We start from the raw sequence: 21979 nt of genomic DNA, 5'->3' as shown, positions 1-21979 counted from the left end.
TTGGCTACCCTAGTGGAGAACTTTACAGTGGGAATTAAATTGAATGATAGTGTTACTAATGCAAATAAGTTCGTATTGGGAGAGTCTTTAAGGAAATCTACATTGAAGTCACCAGCAACCACTATTTCTTTGTTTTTGGTTGTTAAATGGGCCAGTACAGCTTCAAGGTGGTTCATGAGCAGATTAAAGTTACCTGCAGGTGTAAGTACACTGTTGTCATAGATGATATGATGAAAAAGTGAGAAATCAAGTGCACTGCCTTATTGTACATTAAAAAAACACTTATATAAACTGTATGGTTTACAAGTTTAAAAAAAATTATTAAAGGTTGTATGGATCTTGAAAAAACAAAAACAGTCCATTACTTTTGTATGTTACAAGCAGTACGATAACTTTACATCTACATTTATAATATGCATTTTGACTTTTGTAGTACCAAAAATAAGCTTCAGCTATTGGCCGCAACCGATTTTATGTCTCTTTTTTTATATTCAGTGTAACATGATAAAGTTTCTGTATAAAATAGTATTTCAAATTTTGTTTCTCTTTTGGGTTTTTAAAATTGTGATGCCTCAAATTTTAGGTTGATAAAACACACAGAAAAATTACTAGAAGAGAAAGAAGAAAAACTGTGTGTCAAAGTTTTGAAAACATTGCGTGAAATGATGGCAATTGATCCAGAGTATGGTGAAAAGGTAAGTTAAATACATTTTTGTAGCTTAGGTGTGGGATGGAAGGGGGTGGGGGAGGGGGGCTGGGGGAGGAGGACTGTGTGTGTGTCTTGGTGGTGCAAGGGATGCCTGACATAATGATCTTGTGTAGAGTGTTACCAGTTTTGATAGCACTCACCGAGAAGAAAATCTGTCTGATGCACACCTGATTTTTTTCTAAGGTTTTGATGATCTCTGTGTCATCCAGACAGTACCCGTAGTTATTCAGTAATTGATATTCTTCCGAAAGAGTTCTTTGGTACAAATGTAATGCTGGAAAATCCTGGATGGAATGCAACCAAAGGGAGGAGTATAAGTGTTTAGTCTGTGTGTGTGTGTGTGTGTGTGTGTGTGTGTGTGAGAGAGAGAGAGAGAGAGAGAGGGGGGGGGGGGTGTCTCCTTCCAGAATTGCTCTGCAATGACAGAGTGTGCATCTGCAAATGTAGGCTTCTGCAGCCTTTGTCACAGTCAATGAAATTCTTCTGCGTTTGGGACCGCATTGTCAACTATAAAATTCCAGCATTTCGGCGACTATTACAAGACGCCTTCCTGAGGGTGTATTGCTAATTACTGAATGGGTACTAGTTTGCAGGATGAAGATCGAATTTCGAGAGGCCCATACACTGGCAAAACAGCCTTTTAGCTTGAGGAGGAAGATCAGAGAGGCTATAGAAATAGCCATGCAACCTGACAACATGGACAGAGCAGACGGGTACCGGCTCCCAGCGTCTTGGCTGCCAGCAGTGATAGCTTTGCAGAAGGACAGATCTTGCAAAGCAACAGGCGTGCGGTAGGCCACAGCGGCGGAGGGCACGCAGAGTGCTGATGCATCCTAGTTGATACTAGGCAATTATTAAACAATGCTGTGCAGCAGTCGCTGCTCAATTTTCCTATATGCTGATTTCCACCAATGGCAAGCAGTGAAGGAAACTCCAATGGAAAACGCCTATTTCCACCAGTGACGACATGCAATACAAAGACCGATGAAAGAACACCTAATACCCTTCCTCCTCACCCTCATATCCAATGACAGCACTCCTCCATAATACATAAGTAAGCAAACTAGTGCCCATTAAGCAGTTAGCAATACATCCTGAGGAAGGCATCTCATAATAGTCGCCGAAACGTTGGAATTTTATAGTTGACAATGCGGTTCCAAGCCCAGAAGAATTTTATTGACAGTGTGTGCATCTGTTGAAGTATTGACAGTTGTTGACGACGTCATCTGGCTGCCTTGCTGTAGGTTATTAGAACATTGTTTATGCCGATTATAAACTTGGGTCTCACAATGTCGCCATTGTCTAAAGTCTGGGAACTGTCAGTCAGTTGTCCTCCACTACACAATCTTCAACAGACAATTTTAAAGTGAATGATCATGTAAAATATAGACACACTGCTTTTTAATAAGTGCTCACTGATGCATAGTACCTAGAACATTAGGGTGGCCCTTAAACTGGTGTGGCACACAACCTACTTTGCAAGACACTTTTCAGGCCCAAATTTGGATAGCAATTAAAATATACTCTGTATTACTTTTTGAAGCAAAGTTAAATAAATATAATTTGGTATTAAATGAAAGTATTAATTATGATGGACACGTGGAGCACTTGAAAATAGCATTATTGTTCAAATGAAAAAAATTAACTGATTAAGAAACATCATCACTTTTAGGATCATTCGGAACAGTTGTGAATTATGAATAGGATCCTAACTTTAGTGAAGTGATGCTGATCAAAGATGCGTATCTAACACATGTAATTTCAATAAACCCTTACCTTGAGTAAACGTCACAAAACACTAGTTCATCAGTATATTACAATTCTAATCTGTTACTTTGCCTGGTGGAAGTCAAAGAGTTTGTGCTGTGGTGGCAGTGCTGGCCAAAATAATGCCAAAATAATGCAATCATGCTCTTCATATTGTATGCTGTACAAAATCTCTTCTTGGCAACGTAATTATAGCAAATGCCAGTTTCATCTGAGACTCATTTAATATACTTCAATGTGGAAGTAACTGGAGGCAAGAGTGAGGCAAAATTATCACCAAAAGCTGGACACAGACTGGTAGCTGTTGTTCTGCCAGCATGCTAACTTTGTGCCTTTCCGCCTTCTCAATTGGGCACAGTCCCTTCCGGGCATTCTTTGTTGTGAACTCTTTTGTGACAGACTTCCTTACTGTGCCACGAAAAGAATTGTGTCCACGTCTAGGTTTGATTCAAGGATAGCAGAATGTTGGAAGTTGAGTAATCTGCTGTGCTGTTGAAAGACTGTACTGTGTGTAAATGAAGCAAAGTTGCTGAAGTATTATTATGGAAAATATTTTACTTTTAACATAAAAAGTAAAACACCACATATTTTGGATTCACATGTTTTTCACTGTGCAATTGTTCTCGAGCGATTGCAGGGAATCTGCAGGTTAAAAATATTTTATTATTCTCATGTCACAGCTCGGTAACGAGCTGGTTTTCTTTTCATTATTGGTCATATTTATTAAGATACTTCAAAGTTTGGTAACTCACTGGTGTGATTGCTAATCTGAAGGAAGCAGAAATTGGCAGTCTGAAATTGTTTTCATATTTTTAACTACATCCCTCAAACAAATGTAGAAGTATTTTGAAATCTTGTGCATTTATCCACAAGAAATTTCTGAATTCCATTAAGAAGATCATGCCCATATCTTTATAATCTTTAAAAGCCCTAAATCTCTTTCTCCGCTGTGGAGATTCATTTACCAGTCTTGTGTGTAATTTGAAAGTGTCCAAACAAATAATATCTTTCATCTCATCACCCAGTGAGTCATATTCACACCTATGTTTAACCTGAGCAAAGCAGAAAACTGAAAACTGAGTCACTTGCTACTCCACTGTAGAACTTTCTTTCTATAAATGAAGCAAACCTACATCCCTTGCTGAAGTAAATGTTTGGAAAACATTTTACTTTAGGCGTAAAGAATTGAAAGCTATAGGTTTTGGATTTGCATGTTTTTTCACTGTGCAGTTGTTTTAAAGCACTTGCCATCAGTTGTATGCAGCATAAGTGACTTGCAGGTCCGTAAACAGTTATCCAACCATCGTAAGGGGAACTACTGTTTAGCATGGAATCTTAGCTATGTTTTGTTTCTGGCAAATCACATCATTGAAAAGGAAATGCAAGGTAAAAAAAACACAGTTAGGATTTGATCCCACAACCTTTTCATTTCCAGCCACACACTCTACCACTCTACCACTAGACCACCAGACCAGATGCAAATTTAGTGACCCTTGCTGCACTCTCAAGTCACTGCTGGTCTCTCGAGTTATGGTGGCTGCTCACTAGGTGGCAGTGGCACCATTTTCACAACTTTAATTCATCATAATGCAGACAATTTGTACGAAATATTTATAAATTATATACACAAACCTTCCTCACGAGTCAGTATACCTATTAGTGATAACAAAATCAAAATTCCTACAGCATTTCCTCAGATTAGCCCCTATATACAGATGGACACAAATAGGTGACTTAAATAAATAAATAAAGTTTATATAATAAGTGTTGTTCATGTTACATCATAGTTGTACAGTATAGGTATTGCAACCTGTCCTCACCCCTTCTCCCTCTCAGCCTCCATCAGTTCTTCACTTACCACTACATCACTCTGAGCTCCTCGGTTTGATTTGTGTAATACGTGTGTGATTTTTAAATTTTTAATTTTTACTGCCGCCTTCCCCCCCCCCCCCCCCCCCCCCCCCTACCCTGTCCCCACTAGCATCTCATCTTTCACTACTATATGTGATCCATGCCTGCACCAGAGTGAGCTCCCTCTGGTTGCATAACCCTGTCTCCATCTCGTGCCTTACCTCCAACTTGTAACCTTTTCCGCTCCCTCTCACTCTATGGTACTGGGTATCGTTACACATTCCATTGTTTGTATTCTGCCCAGGATTTTGTAGTATCTTAGTAAGGTACTCACTGTACTTGAACTGCAAACAACAGAAATGTTAATTAATTAAAATCACCAACATTTTCAAAAGAAAGGGAATAAACATAGCATACACTACAGACAATTCTATACAAAAAGACACCCCAAAACCGACATAAAACAGAGACATATACCAGAAAGCAGGTATATATCAACTACAGTGTAACACTTGTGAAGGCAAGATACATAGGGCAAACAGGTAGAACATTTGATGTCAAATACAAAGAACACACGAGAGCCTGGAAATATGGGACAGACCACTCCACATTTGCAGAACACCTAAGAGAACATAACTACAAACCAACTACTAGAGAAGAAAACTAAAGCAGAAAGAACAAACCTGTTGAATGATCAAGTACACATGCCAAACAATTCATTGTTTACACTAAAAGATAAAATAATAGAATAATGCTCCCAAAGAGGATTAATATAATAATATCATCCAATATAATAATAATAATACCACCCAACATATTTACACTCACTTATCCAAGAACCCTTTCACAGAACATTGAAACGAAAAGCCAAGCCAGCTGTCACCAAAGCTTTCAACCACTTGCTAGCAGCTAGTACATTCATAGTCAACTCCCTACAACTCAAGCCACACACACACACTTCAGCTCTCTCTCTCTCTCTCTCTCTCTCTCTCTCTCTCTCTCTCTCTCTCTCTTATAAACACATATGATATCAACATTATGAATAGAAGTTGGTTTTGAAGAAGGTTCACAACATGTAGATAAACAAACCAAAGAGGTGGAAACAACATATTGAAGTTACAATATTTACGTTGTTAAAAGCACCGTGTCCAAAGAAATGGTTATATCGAGTGGCAAAAGAATAATAATACACCACAAAAAAGGATAAAAATGGTTAACAATGGGAAAAAGTCAGAACTCAAAATTGTGCATATATCTCGGTAATAAAGTGGTAGTGTGACCTCCAGACCAGATGAGAGGAAACATAGATCACAACAACTCATAAGTAATTACATTTTTACATAAAAAAATGGCGACATGAAATGTTTGTTAATCTAAAAATAACAAAACAGTATTGTTATAGATCCCACTGATGATGCCTTAGAGCAACAAAAAAGTGAAACACATATGGGAAAAATAAATTAAGTTCCAGCAGGAAAAGGCAGTTTTATTTAAAAAACAAGTAGTTCTCTGCTTGCTACGGAGGATGGCCATGCAAACAAATTTGTTAGTTAATTAATTTCAAGTATTTAGACTTTCTTTTAAGATCCATTCATGAATATTGATCTCTTACTATTGCATAAAAGACAAACAGTATTAGTTAGTGTCAATACAACAGCATATTCTGGATTGAAATATTCATTCACTGTTTAGAGTCAATCTTCAGAAATAACATTTTTTGCAGTGTCTGAAAGGGCACTCATGCCACAGATAATGGTTTGTTAATGTCATATGCTTAATCTGCAGAAATAAGTTTCACGACTATTAACTGTTTGTTCTAGCAAACTACTTACTGCTTGCAATAGAATAAGTGCTGAAAGTATGCATGAGATACAGGCTGTTATACCCATTGTTTTTGTAGCAGTTGCTTGTGTAAATCTCTTTCAAATCATTTGTCAAGATGTAATCTGTTAAGATATCAATTTTTAAATGTTGAACACTTTGAGAGCTTGATGGCTTTGCAATAGGAACTCATCATGTTGCTTACATTAGTTATCCTCTGATTGTCAGGGTGACAGTCTTCGAGCAAGTCTGCTGAATCGTTACTTTGAGGGTGCAAAGCGAGATCCAGTAGAGCCAAGCACAAAAAGGCCACCAGTTACACATGGACCAGGTGGTAAGTTACTAGAAAAATATTGCAATTGTGTTTTTCAGATGAAAGAGAAATTTTGAAGTACACACATGAATATTCAGAATTTACACATTTTGTTTTCAGTGTTCAGGAAAAAAGTGCAGTTGTGTAAGTCAATGCTATTTGCAATATATTAACAATACTGAAATATATTTATTATCTGCCTCGATTCATATATATTAAATCTTCATATATTATCATCATTTCAGTGGTATGCAATCATGATTTTGTGTGAAGCCACACTGTAATCTTCATCTTGAACCAGTTGTTGTTGACTATGTTCTTGGGGTACTGTCAACAGGTTCCTTCAATTAAATTCACAGGAAGCTTCATTGCGGTAATGCTTTCATTTGGAAGTGTTGTGTCTATAGTGTACAAAGTAGTTTAACACTTCAGATGTCTTTGAAATGAATAAAACATTAGCTCAGCTCATTTATTTACAATGTATACAAGTTGAAACATTGATTATTCATAACTTGGAAAGGAATGAGTCCTTCAATGTTGCTGTGATAGATCAGTTTCTGAATTGTGCTTTACACAAACTTATTCACTGGCTAGCTGTTGTAAGAAACAGTCACTGGCTAGCTGTTAAGGTTAGTAGTACCATTCTGTATCGATATATTCTCACTGGAAGTCTTCCGAGGTGTGGGACAGAACTCTGTGTGTGGCGTATTAAAAAGACTTCCTGTTAGAACAATTGGATGCAGTGAATGATGTGAAGACGATGTCCTCTCGTGGAATCCATGGTACCACCTTCCAGAGAGGATGAGCAGTGGAGAGAGCGGGGCTCACAGAGGCACCCTGGTGGAAGGTTTAATGTATCATCTCCCATGAAGATGTGAGCGATGCGATGTGTGTGGTTGATGAAGACATCATCAATATCTCAGGAAGTACATTGGCTGCATAACAGACAAGACTATGTATTATACCCCATTGGCATTGTACCAATAGAGTTGTCAAGAAAACATTCTGCACTTCTCACATACAACATACCTACTGAGTGAAGGCATGTAGTGGTAAGACACTTGAGTCATTTTCAGGAGAACAGCAGTTCAGATCTCTGTCTGACCATCCGGACTTAAATTTTCCTTGGTTTTCCTAAATTTTTTAATGCAAGGACCAGGATGGTTCCTTTGGAACAACATGGCTGATTTCCTTTCCTGTCTTTCTCCAATGTGTGGCTGTGCTCTGTCTCTAATGACCTCATCATTGATGGGATGTTAAACCTGAATTTTCTTTCCTTATATTACAGTTAGCTGGCAGTTATGCACTATTTGTCTTGTGTATCAGTAATACAATATACTTCACACAAAAATTCCAGAGGTGCTGCAGAGCCCAGACGTGCCTATTAACTCTACCTTTCTATTCACTTATCTTACGATACTTTGCATTTTCCAAACATTTCATCATGCTATTATACATTTTTAGGGTGTTGCATTTTTCACAGATACAAATAGATAGGTGTTCCACCTCAGAGTTCGCTTCTGTTCAACATCTTTTTAATGTATTGTGTATAGAGCAATATAAAAATTACTTCCTATTAGCACAAGAACTTATGCTGATTTCATTTAAGGGGGTGAGGGAAGGAAAAAACCTACTGGCAGAAGCTGCTGAATCAAAGGGTTTGATTGGACTGTAAAGATGATGTTCTGCAATTGTAAAAGTGACATTTACTGAACTACAATAAATATTTAACGGAAATATATATAAATGTGATGAAATGTTCTGGAAACCACATATTTAATAACACATACTTGATCTTTCAACAATCATTATTTGAAAATAGCTTTCCACATAAGCTACTGAAAGGAACATTAAACAGCTATGGAAAAGCCATGGATCACTAGAGGGGGTAAAGTGTCTTGTGGAAGAAAAAGGGAAATGTATCTGTTGGCAAGAGGAAGTAGAAATCCTGCAGTAGTTGTCCACAACAAAAACTACTCAAAATTACTAAGAAAAGTTATTTAAAAAAATAAGGAACTTCAATGTAATGTCAGCAGTCAGTAATTCCAACAACAGATTTGAGCCTGTATGGAATGTAGTTAAATGATAAGACAGGAAAACCAGCTACAGAACAGGATAGCATCGCTACTGAACTAAAAGTAAGGGCTACAAATGATGACTCACAGGTAGCAAGTATATTTAATAATCCATTTCTTAAATATAATAGGAAATATAGGGGTAAACAGTTAAAGAGAAAAATCACAGGAGTATGCTGTAGAAGCAACACTCATAAAATTCAGTTGTAGTAAGAAAATTGTATATTCTCTCAAAGAAGCACATCTGGATTTGATGGTGTTTCTAACACAATACTAAATATTTGTTCGTATGTAATAAGCTCTGTATTATCTGAAATATGTAGTGCATCACTAATTCAAGACATATTTCCAGAAGGACTGCAATATGCCATTCTTAAACCCCTTTACAAGAAGGGTGGTAGAAAAGATGTCAATAAATACTCACCTGTTTCACCACTGACATCATTTTCCAAAAATTTTGAGAAAGTGATGTACTCTAGAATAGTATCCCACCTGAGCAACAGTATTAGTCTCAGCAAATCAAAGTTTGGATTTTAGTAGATTCCTGTACTGAGAATGCCATTTACATGCTCACTTACCAAATTTTATAAGCATTAAATAACACAATAGAACCAGCTGGTATTTTCTGTGACCTATCCAAGCCATGTGACTCTGTGAATCACAGTATTGTCCTAGATAAACTGAAGTGGTATGGCATTAATGGTATAACCAACCAATGGGTAATGTCATATCTAACCAAAAGAATGCAGAAAGTTGTACTTCGTAATTCAGTCGTGTAATTGTGGAAGATTCTTCTGACTGGGGAGAAATTATGTTCCCCAAGGCTCAACCTTAGGTCCGCTATTGTTCCTCATGTATGTAAACTATCTTCCATCTAATATACAACAAGCAGAATTATATTCTCTTTTGCAGATGACACTAGTATTGTAATCAATCAAAGCAAACATACAGCGACAGAAGAAATAGTAAACAAGGTTCATAAAAGTATCATTGACTGGTTTTCTGTGAATGGCCTCGCCCTCAATTTTAAAAAGGCACTACGTATTCAGTTCTGCACATCTGGGGATACTACACCAATAATAAATGTAACACGTTGTCAGGAAATAATAAATAGGATGGAAACTTCAAAATTTGTTAGGGTCCATATTGATGAGCATTGAAACAGGAAAAAGTACATTGAATGGAACTCCTAAAACAACTTAGTTCAGCCAAATGCACTTAGAATCATTGAATATCTTGGGGAGAGACAAATCAGTAAGTTGTCATATTTAGCATTTTTTCATTCAATTATGTCATATGGAATAATATTTTGAGGTAACTTATGTCTAAGAAAGTCAGTCTTCATTGCTCAAAAACATGCTGTAAGAATAACATGTAGTGATCACCCACAATCATCATATAGACATCTGTTTAAGGGACTGGGCATTCTGACTACTGCTTCACTGTTCATTTATTCCCTCATGCAGTTTGTTGTAAGTAATCCACTGCAGTTAGAAAGGACAATGATTTACATAATTACAATACCGTAATGCAAAATGACATTCATAACTCCACATGTCTTTAGCACAAAAAATGGTGCACAATGCTGGAGCAAAAGTTTTTGATCACTTAACCAGATATAAAATTTCTGATACACAGAATAGTAAAGCTGAAAACAAATTGAAAAAGTTTCTCCTTGACAACTCCTCCTATTCCGTAGAAGACTTTCTGTTATTGTAACACATAAAAGGTAGGAATTACTAACTCATATCTTCATATTTAATAATAATAATGGTGACTTTAAATGATCAGCATGTAGACATACTTACAAGATAATTTGTGATTTGACTATAAACGACTCATTCCACATGATTATGACTTACCTACAAATGATCCACTGAACATGAAACTTACTATTCAATGCTGTTGATCAGTGAATAAAAAGGAGGGAAAAGTGAAAATGGGGATGAAATGTGTAATATACGTAGTTTGGAACTTAAATAGTGGCAACACTGCTGTGGAGACACTATGCAATGGAATCTACTATTGTCGCTGATAGCACACGTTATTGACATACCTACCTTACCTCCGAGCAAATCGACTCGCCAGTCACTTGTTAGTGAGCGGTCTAACATAATGGTATCACTGTATTTTCTAAACAGGAACAACGGAGTTGGATCAAGATTGAATGTGCCAGAGGTTGTACAGCACAACAGTGTCATCAAGGTCTTTAAGAGGTGTGCGGGTATTCGTCATTGTCGTACAGAACAGTGGCACATTGGGTAAAAGCCTTCAACGAAGCTCGGCAGACTGTGGCAGACATGCATCGGTCAGGTTGTCCTAGCATCTCTGAAGAAGAAGTGCATTCTTTTGCTGTGTTAGTGGACAGTGATTGACACCATATGATTCATGAGCTGGCCCACGAAACTGGATTAGCACATACAACTGTGCTTTGCATCCTGAAGGAACGCCTGGGCATGCGAAAAATTGCATCATGATGGGTTCCGCATGACTTCACGGAAATGCAGAAATGGATGCATTATGATGCTGCTCAGAAGCACTTGGAGCGCTATGAGCTTGAAGGAGAGGCTTTCTTACGCTGTATTGTAACACTGGATGAGACATGGACCACATCGTACAAGCCAAATCTGAAACACCAATCCAACGAATGGTGTCATTTTGGGTTACCGCAAAATTTGGAAGTGCGTCAGAGCCCCAGTATGGTGAGAGTTATGATGATTCTCGTGTACGACTGTGATGGTGTTATCCTAACACATTACAGTCCTGCATGACAGACTGTCATCGCACAGTATTACTGTTCATTTTTGGAGCATCACCTGCGACCAGCTCTGCGAAAGAAGTGGCAACACTTTCTGCTCAACCCATCCATCATTTTGCATTACAATGCGCGAGGGCATGTAGCAAAGGCTGTTGCTGCTCTTTTCGGTCGATGGGACTGGGAAGTACTGTACCATCCACCATACTTCCCGAACTGAAGTCCTTGTGATTTTGATTTGATTCCGAAGATGAAGGAACCACTTCGTGTCATTCATTTCAGAACTGTTCCAGAGATTCGACAGGCAGTAGACCGCTCCATTCGCACCATCAACAGAACAGGCTCTGTTAACGGTATACTACGCATTCCACATCACTGGCAACGGGTACTATACAACGCTGGTGACTATTTTGAATGACAGTAACAGGTGCAAACATGTAACTCTTTTGTATCGGTTGTGAATAAATAATTGCCACTATTTAAGTTTCATCCTGTGTATATCAGTCATAGTTAAGAGAAACAAAAATCTCCTCTGTTTGTTTGGAAATTTGCATTGACCGTCATTTCACATTTATGTAAAATAAATCAATATTTATGTCATATGTGCAACATGACAAATTTATACCAGCTTTTAATAATAGCCATGCTAGATTTAAAGTCTTGCTGTTCTGAAGTTTTTGGAACTGAATTTATCATTCTAAAATATTTAGAATGGATTTAATTATTAGCATGAAATTCAGTTTGACTTTTCAAGTCAAATAAAAGTACACAACTAGATTAACATCTATGATCATTTTTGCAGAATGTAGTATTAAAGAGATGTATGTACTCAGAATATATTCCATAAATGTTTTGCATATAATTATATTCTTGGAAAAGTGGCATGAATGTTTACCAGGTGCGGTGATTTCTGGATGCATGATCTAAAATTGAGTTGGAATGTGCCAAGCATGTTGTTGTAGTAAACATTTTTCATCAGAGAGTATGCCTTTTGACATTAATCAAGCTAGACCTCAAAACTTCATCATTCAGACAGTTTTGGCAAGAGGGGCCCTTACCACTTGAACAAAAAAAAAAAATTAATAAATAAAAAAATATTAAAAAATTAATAATGTTTTCTTGCTAAGATTTGCCATGTTACGCGGTATTCAAAATCAGCTATCCCTGTGTGAAGCAACTTCAAAGCAGCTAATTTTGTATTGTCTTATCAGTTACAGTGCTTATGTCAATGTTCATTCATTTGCTTCTGTCTCCTTATTTTGACTTAAAGTGCGTATATGTGCACAGTACATTTCAGATGATGTATATGTTGTGTTCTTGGCAGTTCCTACATTTTCTTGTTTGGTGCCTGCAGTGTAGCATTTTGGAAGAGGTTTCCATTGAAGTAGTTTAATGTTAAGTGGTTGTTTTTGTAAAAAGCATGTTTACCTTGATGACATCATTCCCTAAACTATTTTTACTTCCACTTTTGATACTGAGTTGTCTCCCAGCCAACCCAATAGCTGCACCTTCTATAACTTGGTTTTGCTCTTCTGTGTTCTGTCCAAAGGCACTTGGTAGTGCACTTTCAGGATGTTTTATGTACTGCAAGAAAGATTTGTGATCTGCTGTTAGTTCTCCTTATGTAGGAGTTTTGTTCCCAACCAAGTCAGTAAACTATTTACTGTGTGTGAACCAAAGATAAGAGATGAAGGTAAAGAGAATGCTGTTGCCACCTTCTTTAGTTGTGTTCCTCCATAATGATCATTTCTCTCTGTTGTAGTAAAATCGTTGAACATCTCCTGCAAATAGAATTTTCATATTTACTATTCCATTTTGAACGCCAATCTTTCGTTTGTTGATTATGCATTTTGGATGCACAGAAATGTATGTTTTCCTTCAAAATGTGTCCTTTGTTAGTTTCAGAGTGTCATCCATGTATGAACTACGTGACCTGCATGTGCACAAGTAATAGTATGCAAAGCTGTTCATGTTCAGAAACTTGTAAATATCTGCAAGAATTTCCCCATCCACATAAATGGTGGCCCTACTGTTTTAGTGTCCCTACCACTGCCTTTCTCATTTAGATAGCTCATCAGTATTCTGTCATTAGTTGGCAATTTTTTGCCTCGTTGGTCTTTCAGCTGTTTAATTAAAATTCTTCCTACTTAATAGGGGCATCCAGTTCTTCAACATCAGCTGCCTTCTCTAATGCAAATGCAGGAGTGCTCAAAATTTGGCAGAATATTGAGCATCAAGGTATTCAGTCCTTTTGTCAGTACCACAGTTCCTATTATTGTTCAGAAAATATTTGCTGTCTCTTCCCACAGTGCTGCAATAAGTCCTAAGTGATTAGCAAACTAAAACACCATTCATCTGATAGATAAAATGAGTATGTAAAGAGCAGTACAAATTGACTACAACAAAATATCAAAGATTCATAAGTCTCTCTGTGATGTATCTGTCACGTCTTTATATTTTAGCATTCAGGCCTAATGATATCTGTAATTTCTTGGAGGTTTTAGTTTTCCGCCGGCCGGGGAGGCCGAGCGGTTCTAGGCGCTACAATCTGGAACCGCGCGACCGCTATGGTCGCAGGTTCGAATCCTGCCTCGGGCATGGATGTGTGTGATGTCCATAGGTTAGTTAGGTTTAAGTAGTTCAAGTTCTAGGGGACTGATGACCTCAGAAGTTAAGTCTCATAGTGCTCAGAACCATTTGGACCATTTTTTAGTTTTCCCTTATGTGTGTGTGTGTGTGTGTGTGTGTGTGTGTGTGTGTGTGTGGGCGCGTGCGCGCGTGCACCGCGCACTTGCACAAACACACATGCTCTCTCTCTCTCTCTCTCTCTCTCTCTCTCTCTCTCTCTCTCTCTCTCTCTCTCTCTCTCACACACACACACACACAGTGGTAAATAACTGATATTGCAACAATAGTTTCTTTTAACAGTTAAAAATACAATTGTAGTACACCAAATAGTGAAGCTTGTGAGGTTTGATTACAGAGAGATTGTAATACATATACGTTTACTGGCAAAAGAAAAAAATCAAGAAAAGGACAAACAAAATTTGCTTCAGTAATATAGGGTTACTCTGTGGAACTTTCCCTATTACACATAGTGATACAACATTTATTTTATTTTTCTCTTTTTCATTCGTGTTGTATTTTCATACCTCTTTCATACTCTTAAGTAGTGTAATATCCCCATGACTTCGTAATTGTTTTTAAATTTTAGCATATTTAAATATGTATTCCAACCTATTCATTCCCTTTGTCACATTTATTTCTGTGATTTGGCTGTTGTGTGTGTATTATCTAAATGTTTACTAGCCATATTAGCTGTTCAGAAAACTGAGTGATTCTTCATTCAGTTTTTCATAGACTTTATAGTATGGGAGAATATCAGGGTATCAGGGAGAGGCTTTGAAGAAAGCTCATTTAATTCCCTTGTCAAAAATGGGTCATGGTGAACTAATTGCAGTATTTGTTATTTGTTTAGGAAATGCACTGGACTGTAAGGTAAAATCTTGGCTGGTATTGGTTTTAAAACTCAAGAAGCTCCTTTATCATTCACAGTGTGTGTTCAGGTTTCTTTTTTCCTTTTTTTTTTTTCTTTTCTTTTCTTTTTGATGTGTGGGTGTGTGTGGGGGGGGGGGGGGGGGCAGAAAGAGGGATGTGGTGTATGTGAGGGGTTCACTCAAGCCCACTCCCTCACCCCCTCAGAAATGACACATCTTTGACAGTTGACCTACAGCTGTCATCATTTTTTCTGTGCTTATCTTCCTCTCAGTGCCACTTCTGCATGGTGAGTGATAAAACTTTCTTCATACTATTGTTTATACACTGAGGTGACAAAAGTCATCGGATACTTCCTAATGCCATGTCAGACCACCTTTTGCCCGGCATAGTGCAGCAACTTGACATGTCATGGACTAAACAAGTCATTGGAAGGCCTCTGCAGAAATATTAAGCTGTGCTGCCCATAAATATTCAATGGGATTCATGTCGAGCGATCTGGGTGGGCAAAATTATTTGCTCAAGTTGTTCAGAATGTTCCAATCAATAATTGGTTCAGTTGGACCAGAGGACACTGTCTATTCTATGTAAACACTGCCTACACCATTCTGGAGCCCACACCAGCTTGCACAGTGCCTTGTTGACAACTTGGGTCCATGGCTTCGTGGGGTCTGTGCCACACTCAAATCCTATCATCAGCTCTTACCCACTGAAATTGGGACTCATCTGACCAGGCCACGGTTTTCCAGTCATCTGGGGTCCAACCAATATGGTCATGAACCCAGGAGAGGTGCTGCAGGCAATGTTGAGCTGTTAGCAAAGACACTCGAGACTGTCTGCTGCCATAGCTCATTAACACCATATTTTTCCGTACTGTTCAAATGAATATATTTGTTGTACGGTACATTCCAATTTGATTTCTGCAGTTATTTCACGTAGTTTTGCTTGTCTGTTAGTACTGACAACTCTACACAAACACCACTGCTCTCAGTCATTGAGTAAAGGCTGTCTTTCACTGTGTCGTCGGTGGTGAGAGGTAATATGTGAAATGTTATATTCTTGACACTGTGGATCTTGAACTATTCAATTACCCAGCAATTTCCAAAATGGAATGTCACATGCATCTAGCTCCAATTACAATTATGCGTTCAAAGTCTGTTAATTCCGATCGTGTCCCCATAATGATGTCAGAAACCTTTTGACGTGAATCACCTGACTACAAATGACAGCTCCATCATGGTACTGCCCTTTTATATCTTGCGTACGTGATACTACGACCACATGTAAGTGTGCATATTGCCATCTCATGATTTTTGTCACCTCATTGTATTATATCCAGAGTTTCCATTATCTTACTAGTTCATAGTTGTTTGCTAGGAAAAAGTTGTTATAAGATTTGTGGTATACAGGATAAATAATTTGACTTGTTCTCGTGAAAAGTACTTTTTTTCTGCAGTTCATTATATGAAAATTTGTTATTCTGTTGTTTTAGTTATATTGGAACTTTGGTGCCATGTATTCTTTGTGCAAGTCCATACTGGAAAGACTGCACTTTTAAGATTATTTTGTTGTATTTTTCAGCAAAAATGTTGAGCAGAGCTGGCATGACACTGCATGAAGTTCAGTGTCACCTGGATCGTGAAGGTGCATCTGATCTTGTTGTGGAACTAGTAATTAAATCCGTTCATTCACCCTCAATTTTTGTTGAAGCTGTGGAATTGGGGATAGCCCTTTTGGGTGGTGGTAATCCCATTATCCAAAAAAGCATGTATAATAAACTTATGGGTGGAGACATTAGCCAGTCTTTCTTTAAGGTAAATAGTGTCAGAAATTCTTTCAGATGTTGTTATATACATATTAATCACATTCCAATGTAATTTCTCTTTAATGTGTGTTCCAGGTGTTCAATGATAAAATGAAAGATGCTCAACAAGAAATAAAATCAACTGTGTCCGTTAACACTTCTGACATAGCAGCCAAAGCCCACGAGGATAAAGAACAAAGTAGGGAATTGGAAAAGCTAACAAAAAAGAAAGGTATTAGTTATTATTTATTACCCGCTGTATCTGTAAACTGAGCTGTCTACTTTAACCTTGTTATACATTTTGCATACCTCATCCCTCAGCTGGAATAAATAATTTAAAAAATTCAGAAAGACTGATTAAATTATCCAGCTCTAATTTGTATATAATAATGTTGTTTGCAAAGATTACTATCAGCATTTTATACACAAGTGTGATGATTAGTGACACTTCAATTTTTTAGATTGGTTGGTAATATTAGTATGTTATCACAAAGTTCAGAATCACACCACTCTACAAAAAGGTAAGGACTCTTTAGACAGAATAAAAATTTTAATTGAGTATTCAATAATTTATCAACAGAATGGTTTAATATATTTAAAATCCAGGCTTCTTCATTTTATTTGGAAATTAATTTAATATGATACTAAAAATTCCTGGGTGCCATACAAATAATGTGATGAACAGGCACATAAACGAAAGAAATCATTGTAAACCTTTCAGACCCAACTGACTAACCAAGACACACACCTATACAATTACTACTAGCTTGCTCTAAGAAGACTCTCAATGCTGTGGCTGACAGTAGTAGTTTTGATAGAAATTGGCTGGTCGCAGTCAGTAAGGACAACTGTTTTGGCACTGCGATCATAGTAGTTAACTTTAAATAGGAAATGACATTGTGTTCAGTGAGTCTGCATATTCATAAATGAGACTATATTTTTAGTTTCAAATACTGGCAACTGGATGTCCTTTCATATGATCATAACAACAGGATGACAGTGTATCAGAAAACAGTATTGAAAGCTAACATTGTAGCAACTAGTCCAAAGCCATTCACTGTTTTCACACTTCCCTCAAAACAGTTAATTCCGTCAGTCACCACTTTAGCTGTCTTCTTTAGAATGAATGATTAATTCATACATATGAACAGCTTCATTGTGTCAGTTCTCCAGCTCCAGTTGGGCTGAATGACTATCGTTAAGCCTTCCCTCATTTTTAGCATTAATTTAAATTACAAGACTACTTTTTAAAAACAATGACTGCTTCAAACAACAATGGAGTAGCGTTGCTAAGTGATAACTTGCAGTAGTAAAAAAATTGAATTATGGTATTGTGGGCTTATTCTAGTAACTTTATTCAGTTTATTTGTATATTATGACACCTCGAATCTACTTTACCAGCATCACTGGGTGATAACTTGCAGTAGTAAAAAATTTGAATTATGGTATTGAGGGCTTGTTTTAGTAACTGTATTCAGTTTATTTGTGTTTTATGACTCCTCAAATCTTGTATTTCCACTGCATTTGAGAAAAACTGCAGTTCTGTTGAGTATTTTGTTAATGAAGATTACTTTTAACAAATTTTGGATGGTCGGGCAGCTGATAATAAGACTATATCTAACTTACAAAACCTATTTGGGAAGTACCTATTCAGTAGATGTCAATTAAATTCGTTACTTAGGTCCACCTTGTAATTACTTGGATAGTAAAAAACACATTGGGATGGAATTTAGTGTATGTGTTCGAGAAGATTTTTCAGAAAGAAAAGATTATTAATAGCCCAAACACCAAAACACAGCCCGTCTAGTACAGTATAAATAATATAAGTTAACATTCCGATTTGTGAATGTTTACTTAACACACAATGAAACACTTCATATTGTAATGCTGTTGTAAATAAATTTGATGAGAACACACTTTTTGTTTTAATGTATACCCTAATTGTTGGTCAGTGGCTTCAAAGTTTCCACAAAGAGACTTGCACAATTCTCTGTGATGGGCTCACCGCCTGGGATATGCTGATTTAAATAACAGCGCGTGGAGACACCTTGAGTCTGCACTACAGAGTGGAAAGGGTTAATTGTACATAATTGCACTGACGTGATGAAAACAGTAATGTGAAACCGAATGGTTCTGAGCAAAGAAAAATTACATTTCTCTGAAAGCAGCCAGTCTCCACTGACATTTGAAGTGTATTGGCATCACTCTGCTGGAGCAGATAGGATATCCTTATCAGCTTGTATCTTCAGAGCAAAAAAGATGACAGATACACCATTTGCATTGCTATTGTTTTTTGATTATTTATGTAATAAGTAACAGTGTCAAGATTGGCATAGCACATAGGGTTGCTTTAGTAGAAGGAATAATATTCATATCTAATATTTATACCCAGTCAGTCAAAAGAACATCGATACTTAGTGGCTGCATTAATAAGTGAACAGAAATGTTTGCATCACTGTTTATGACAGATGAAATTCTTCCCCAATCTTGAAGTTTACAGTAACTGTGTGTTGTGTAGTAGAATAGGTGGAGTTGGTTTGGCTGTTGAAACAAGGTAAATGTGTGGTTGGAACAGGAGGAATGTTGACAGCTGCAGCATTGGAAAAGTGGGGAGGGAGGATGGGAGTCCCATGTACCGTGAATATTAGATAGTTCTCAAACCATTATTTAAGTTTCATGTATGCTTCTCAGTTATCATGTATATCTTTTAATGTTATTTTTCAATCATAATGCTACTTTATACCTTTTCATCAGTCACCACATTATCATATGCAGGTCGACCATTACTGCTCAAGCACTGTGTAACATATTTTTGAGGGATGATTCTGAAGCATAAATATTTTATTTACATTCCTTATTTTATTAATTTTTTATGTTCCCAGTTAAGCCAAATGGAATAGTGATAACAGAAGAGCTTCGAGAAGAACTAAACCAGGCAGCATTTGCCACATCTCATGCCTACGCTGGTGCTAGGAGTGCTTCTCAAGGTCAGCAATATAATTTTATTTTCAGCAGGAAAAGTATTCATTATACTGTGTATTTAATATGTTACAGTTCATAATACTAGAAAACAGGGTATAAATTAAGAAATTAGTTTCATGTTGGAGCTATCGTAACAGTATCCTGATTCTCACAATGCAAGTGCAGTAGCAGTATCATCACGGCATCATCACGGCTTGTGCTGCCTCGTGGAGGATTTGGGTTACAGTGAATGAGACACTGCAGAACAAATGTAGCAACTGTCCAATTTAACAAAATTATAGCAGTTCAAACAGTCCTACATGCAATCACCATGATTTCTGAAACTGGATGCAAGATGGCAGTAGTCATGATGCAGGACTCAAATTCGCAAGAAGCGAGCTTTGTGTCACTGCCCAGTCATCGTGACAGTTGTTTCCATTGTTTTCTTAACTCACTTAAGGTCAGTGCCAGTATGGTGCCAGAATTAGAACAACAGATGTTATCAGTAGCCAGTTATTAATTCCTGCGAGAGTAGGTAGCTTTCCTGTGGAGACAACAGCTTATAGATTTCAGTGTTTACAAATCAACTTGGAAGCATAATTTCATCAGGTAGCTGCAAAAATGGGAATTTTGAGATCACTTGTTTATAGTTTAATTATATGAGATCAGATGAACGTGGCAACAAGTTCAGCCTTTCTTGGTCTCCAGTGGCTGTACGCCCTATCTGTCATTTAGGTCGTCAGTCATTCAGAGGGTCCTGAACATTATGTTGAAAACCTGGAGGGGCTCTGTCCGGTTGAAAGATGAAATCCTGACAGTGGAAACCCTAGTTGTTACAGCATGTCAAGTTAACTAGTGCCTGTCACAATGTGTCTGATGAAGAAACATGACCCATCAGCCTTTTCTTAATTATAAAACACGTTTAGTTTTAGTCAACTGCACTCCTCTTCCACAAATGAGTGGAGCTTCAGTGCATTGTGTGTGTTCACATTCCCTGAAATGTGGAAAGTTACTCCATTGTTAAACACTAAATTTCTTTAGAAACTATATTTTTTCTTATTGGTCTGAACAAACTCACTAAATAGCTGACAGTCTTTTGGTGGCATTCTTTGGAGCCTGCCTGAACTGTGAAAAGTAGGGTTTTCATAACACTGTTAAACTATTTTCTATATCTCAGCAATGTCTTGGCTATCTTGGTATGTATGTATGTCTGTATGTGAAGGGTTCTTAAGAAACTTGCACAGATATGTTCCAGTCTCCCTTCTACTAGCTGTAGTGTTCGTAGTTCGTACAGGATGGCCTGGCTAACTATGAACACTCCAAACATTTAATATATGAATAAATCATCGTCACTTTTATATGCAGTATGTACTGAAAATGAAATATATGTAACTTTGAAGATCTGAGTCTGTCCCAGGAATGTCTATCAGTTGTAGATCACTGAAGAGTAGTTTGAGTATAGTCTGAACATTAGTAGTAATATGCACTGTTTGTTGTATCATGCTACGAATCTTCAGAGATCTGAGCATAGAACTCAGTGAGCAGCATTTTAAGAAGATGCACAGACAGATATATTGGGATGCAGCGAGTAGAACTGAAGGCATAATTCTGTAGTGCCACCCATAAGAATACAGTGAGCCCTGTAGCTAGTGTGCCAGCTGGTGGCCCATCTTTGAGTTGCATCCTCTGCTGAGATGTGGGCAATGCGTCTTGTGTGGTTGACATGATGCCATTGATATCGCATTCCTCATTGGCAAATTTGTGCACCGTCGTTGGATAGTGTGGGTGTGGGTGATGATATGGGGAAAGCCTGTGTTATGGCACAGTGGTCTTCTGGAGGTACGTGGACGACACATTTGTGGTATGGCTGCACAGGATGGATGAGTTACATCGATTTCTTGAGCATTTGAATCGTATCCATGCTAGTATCAAATTTACTATGGAAATAGAAAAAAACAGCTACTGCCCCTTTTTAGATGTTGTCGTTTACCGTAAAGTTGATGGCACATTGGGACACGCCGTGTATTGAAAAACAACATGCACAAACCTATATTTACATGCCAGTAGCTGCCATCACCCCTCGCAGACCATAGGTGTCCTTAAGAGCTTAGTGCATAGGGCGCACTGTATATACTATAAAGATAATTTGCAAGAAGAGCTCACATACCTCAAGCATTTTTAAACCGAATGGATTTTCTCTGCAACAGATTCATAGAGCATTCAATCCAAAACCTACAATGCAGGTAGGTGATGGGGAAGAAGGTAGTAATTCCTTCAGATCAAGTAAGTTTTTGCACTATGTGGGTGCTCTTTCCTCGAAGATAGGCCATATTCTTGAGAAACACTATGTTAAGGTGACCTTCCAGCCCCACACGAAGATTGCAGCTTTACTCGCCTCTGTAAAGTATGATTTACTGCTTTGTAAAGC

At 37.6% G+C, this 21979-nt stretch overlaps 1 protein-coding gene across 1 annotated transcript in view; it reads left to right on the top strand.

Moving 5' to 3' along the window:
• The window catches only part of LOC124554726 (inositol 1,4,5-trisphosphate receptor), a 348395-nt gene that overhangs the window by 222523 nt on the left and 103893 nt on the right, over nt 1–21979 (top strand). The window contains exons 30-34 of the mRNA XM_047128370.1: nt 584–695; nt 6377–6482; nt 16368–16600; nt 16687–16822; nt 19473–19577. Of these exons, the coding sequence (XP_046984326.1) occupies nt 584–695; nt 6377–6482; nt 16368–16600; nt 16687–16822; nt 19473–19577 (692 nt within the window). The remainder of the gene's footprint in view (nt 1–583; nt 696–6376; nt 6483–16367; nt 16601–16686; nt 16823–19472; nt 19578–21979) is intronic.

The sequence above is a fragment of the Schistocerca americana genome, chromosome X (assembly GCF_021461395.2).
Source record: "Schistocerca americana isolate TAMUIC-IGC-003095 chromosome X, iqSchAmer2.1, whole genome shotgun sequence".
Classification (NCBI taxonomy): Eukaryota; Metazoa; Arthropoda; class Insecta; order Orthoptera; family Acrididae; genus Schistocerca; species Schistocerca americana.
The sequence above is the reverse complement of the archived record's forward strand: the minus strand, read 5'-3'. Positions and strand labels throughout refer to the sequence as shown.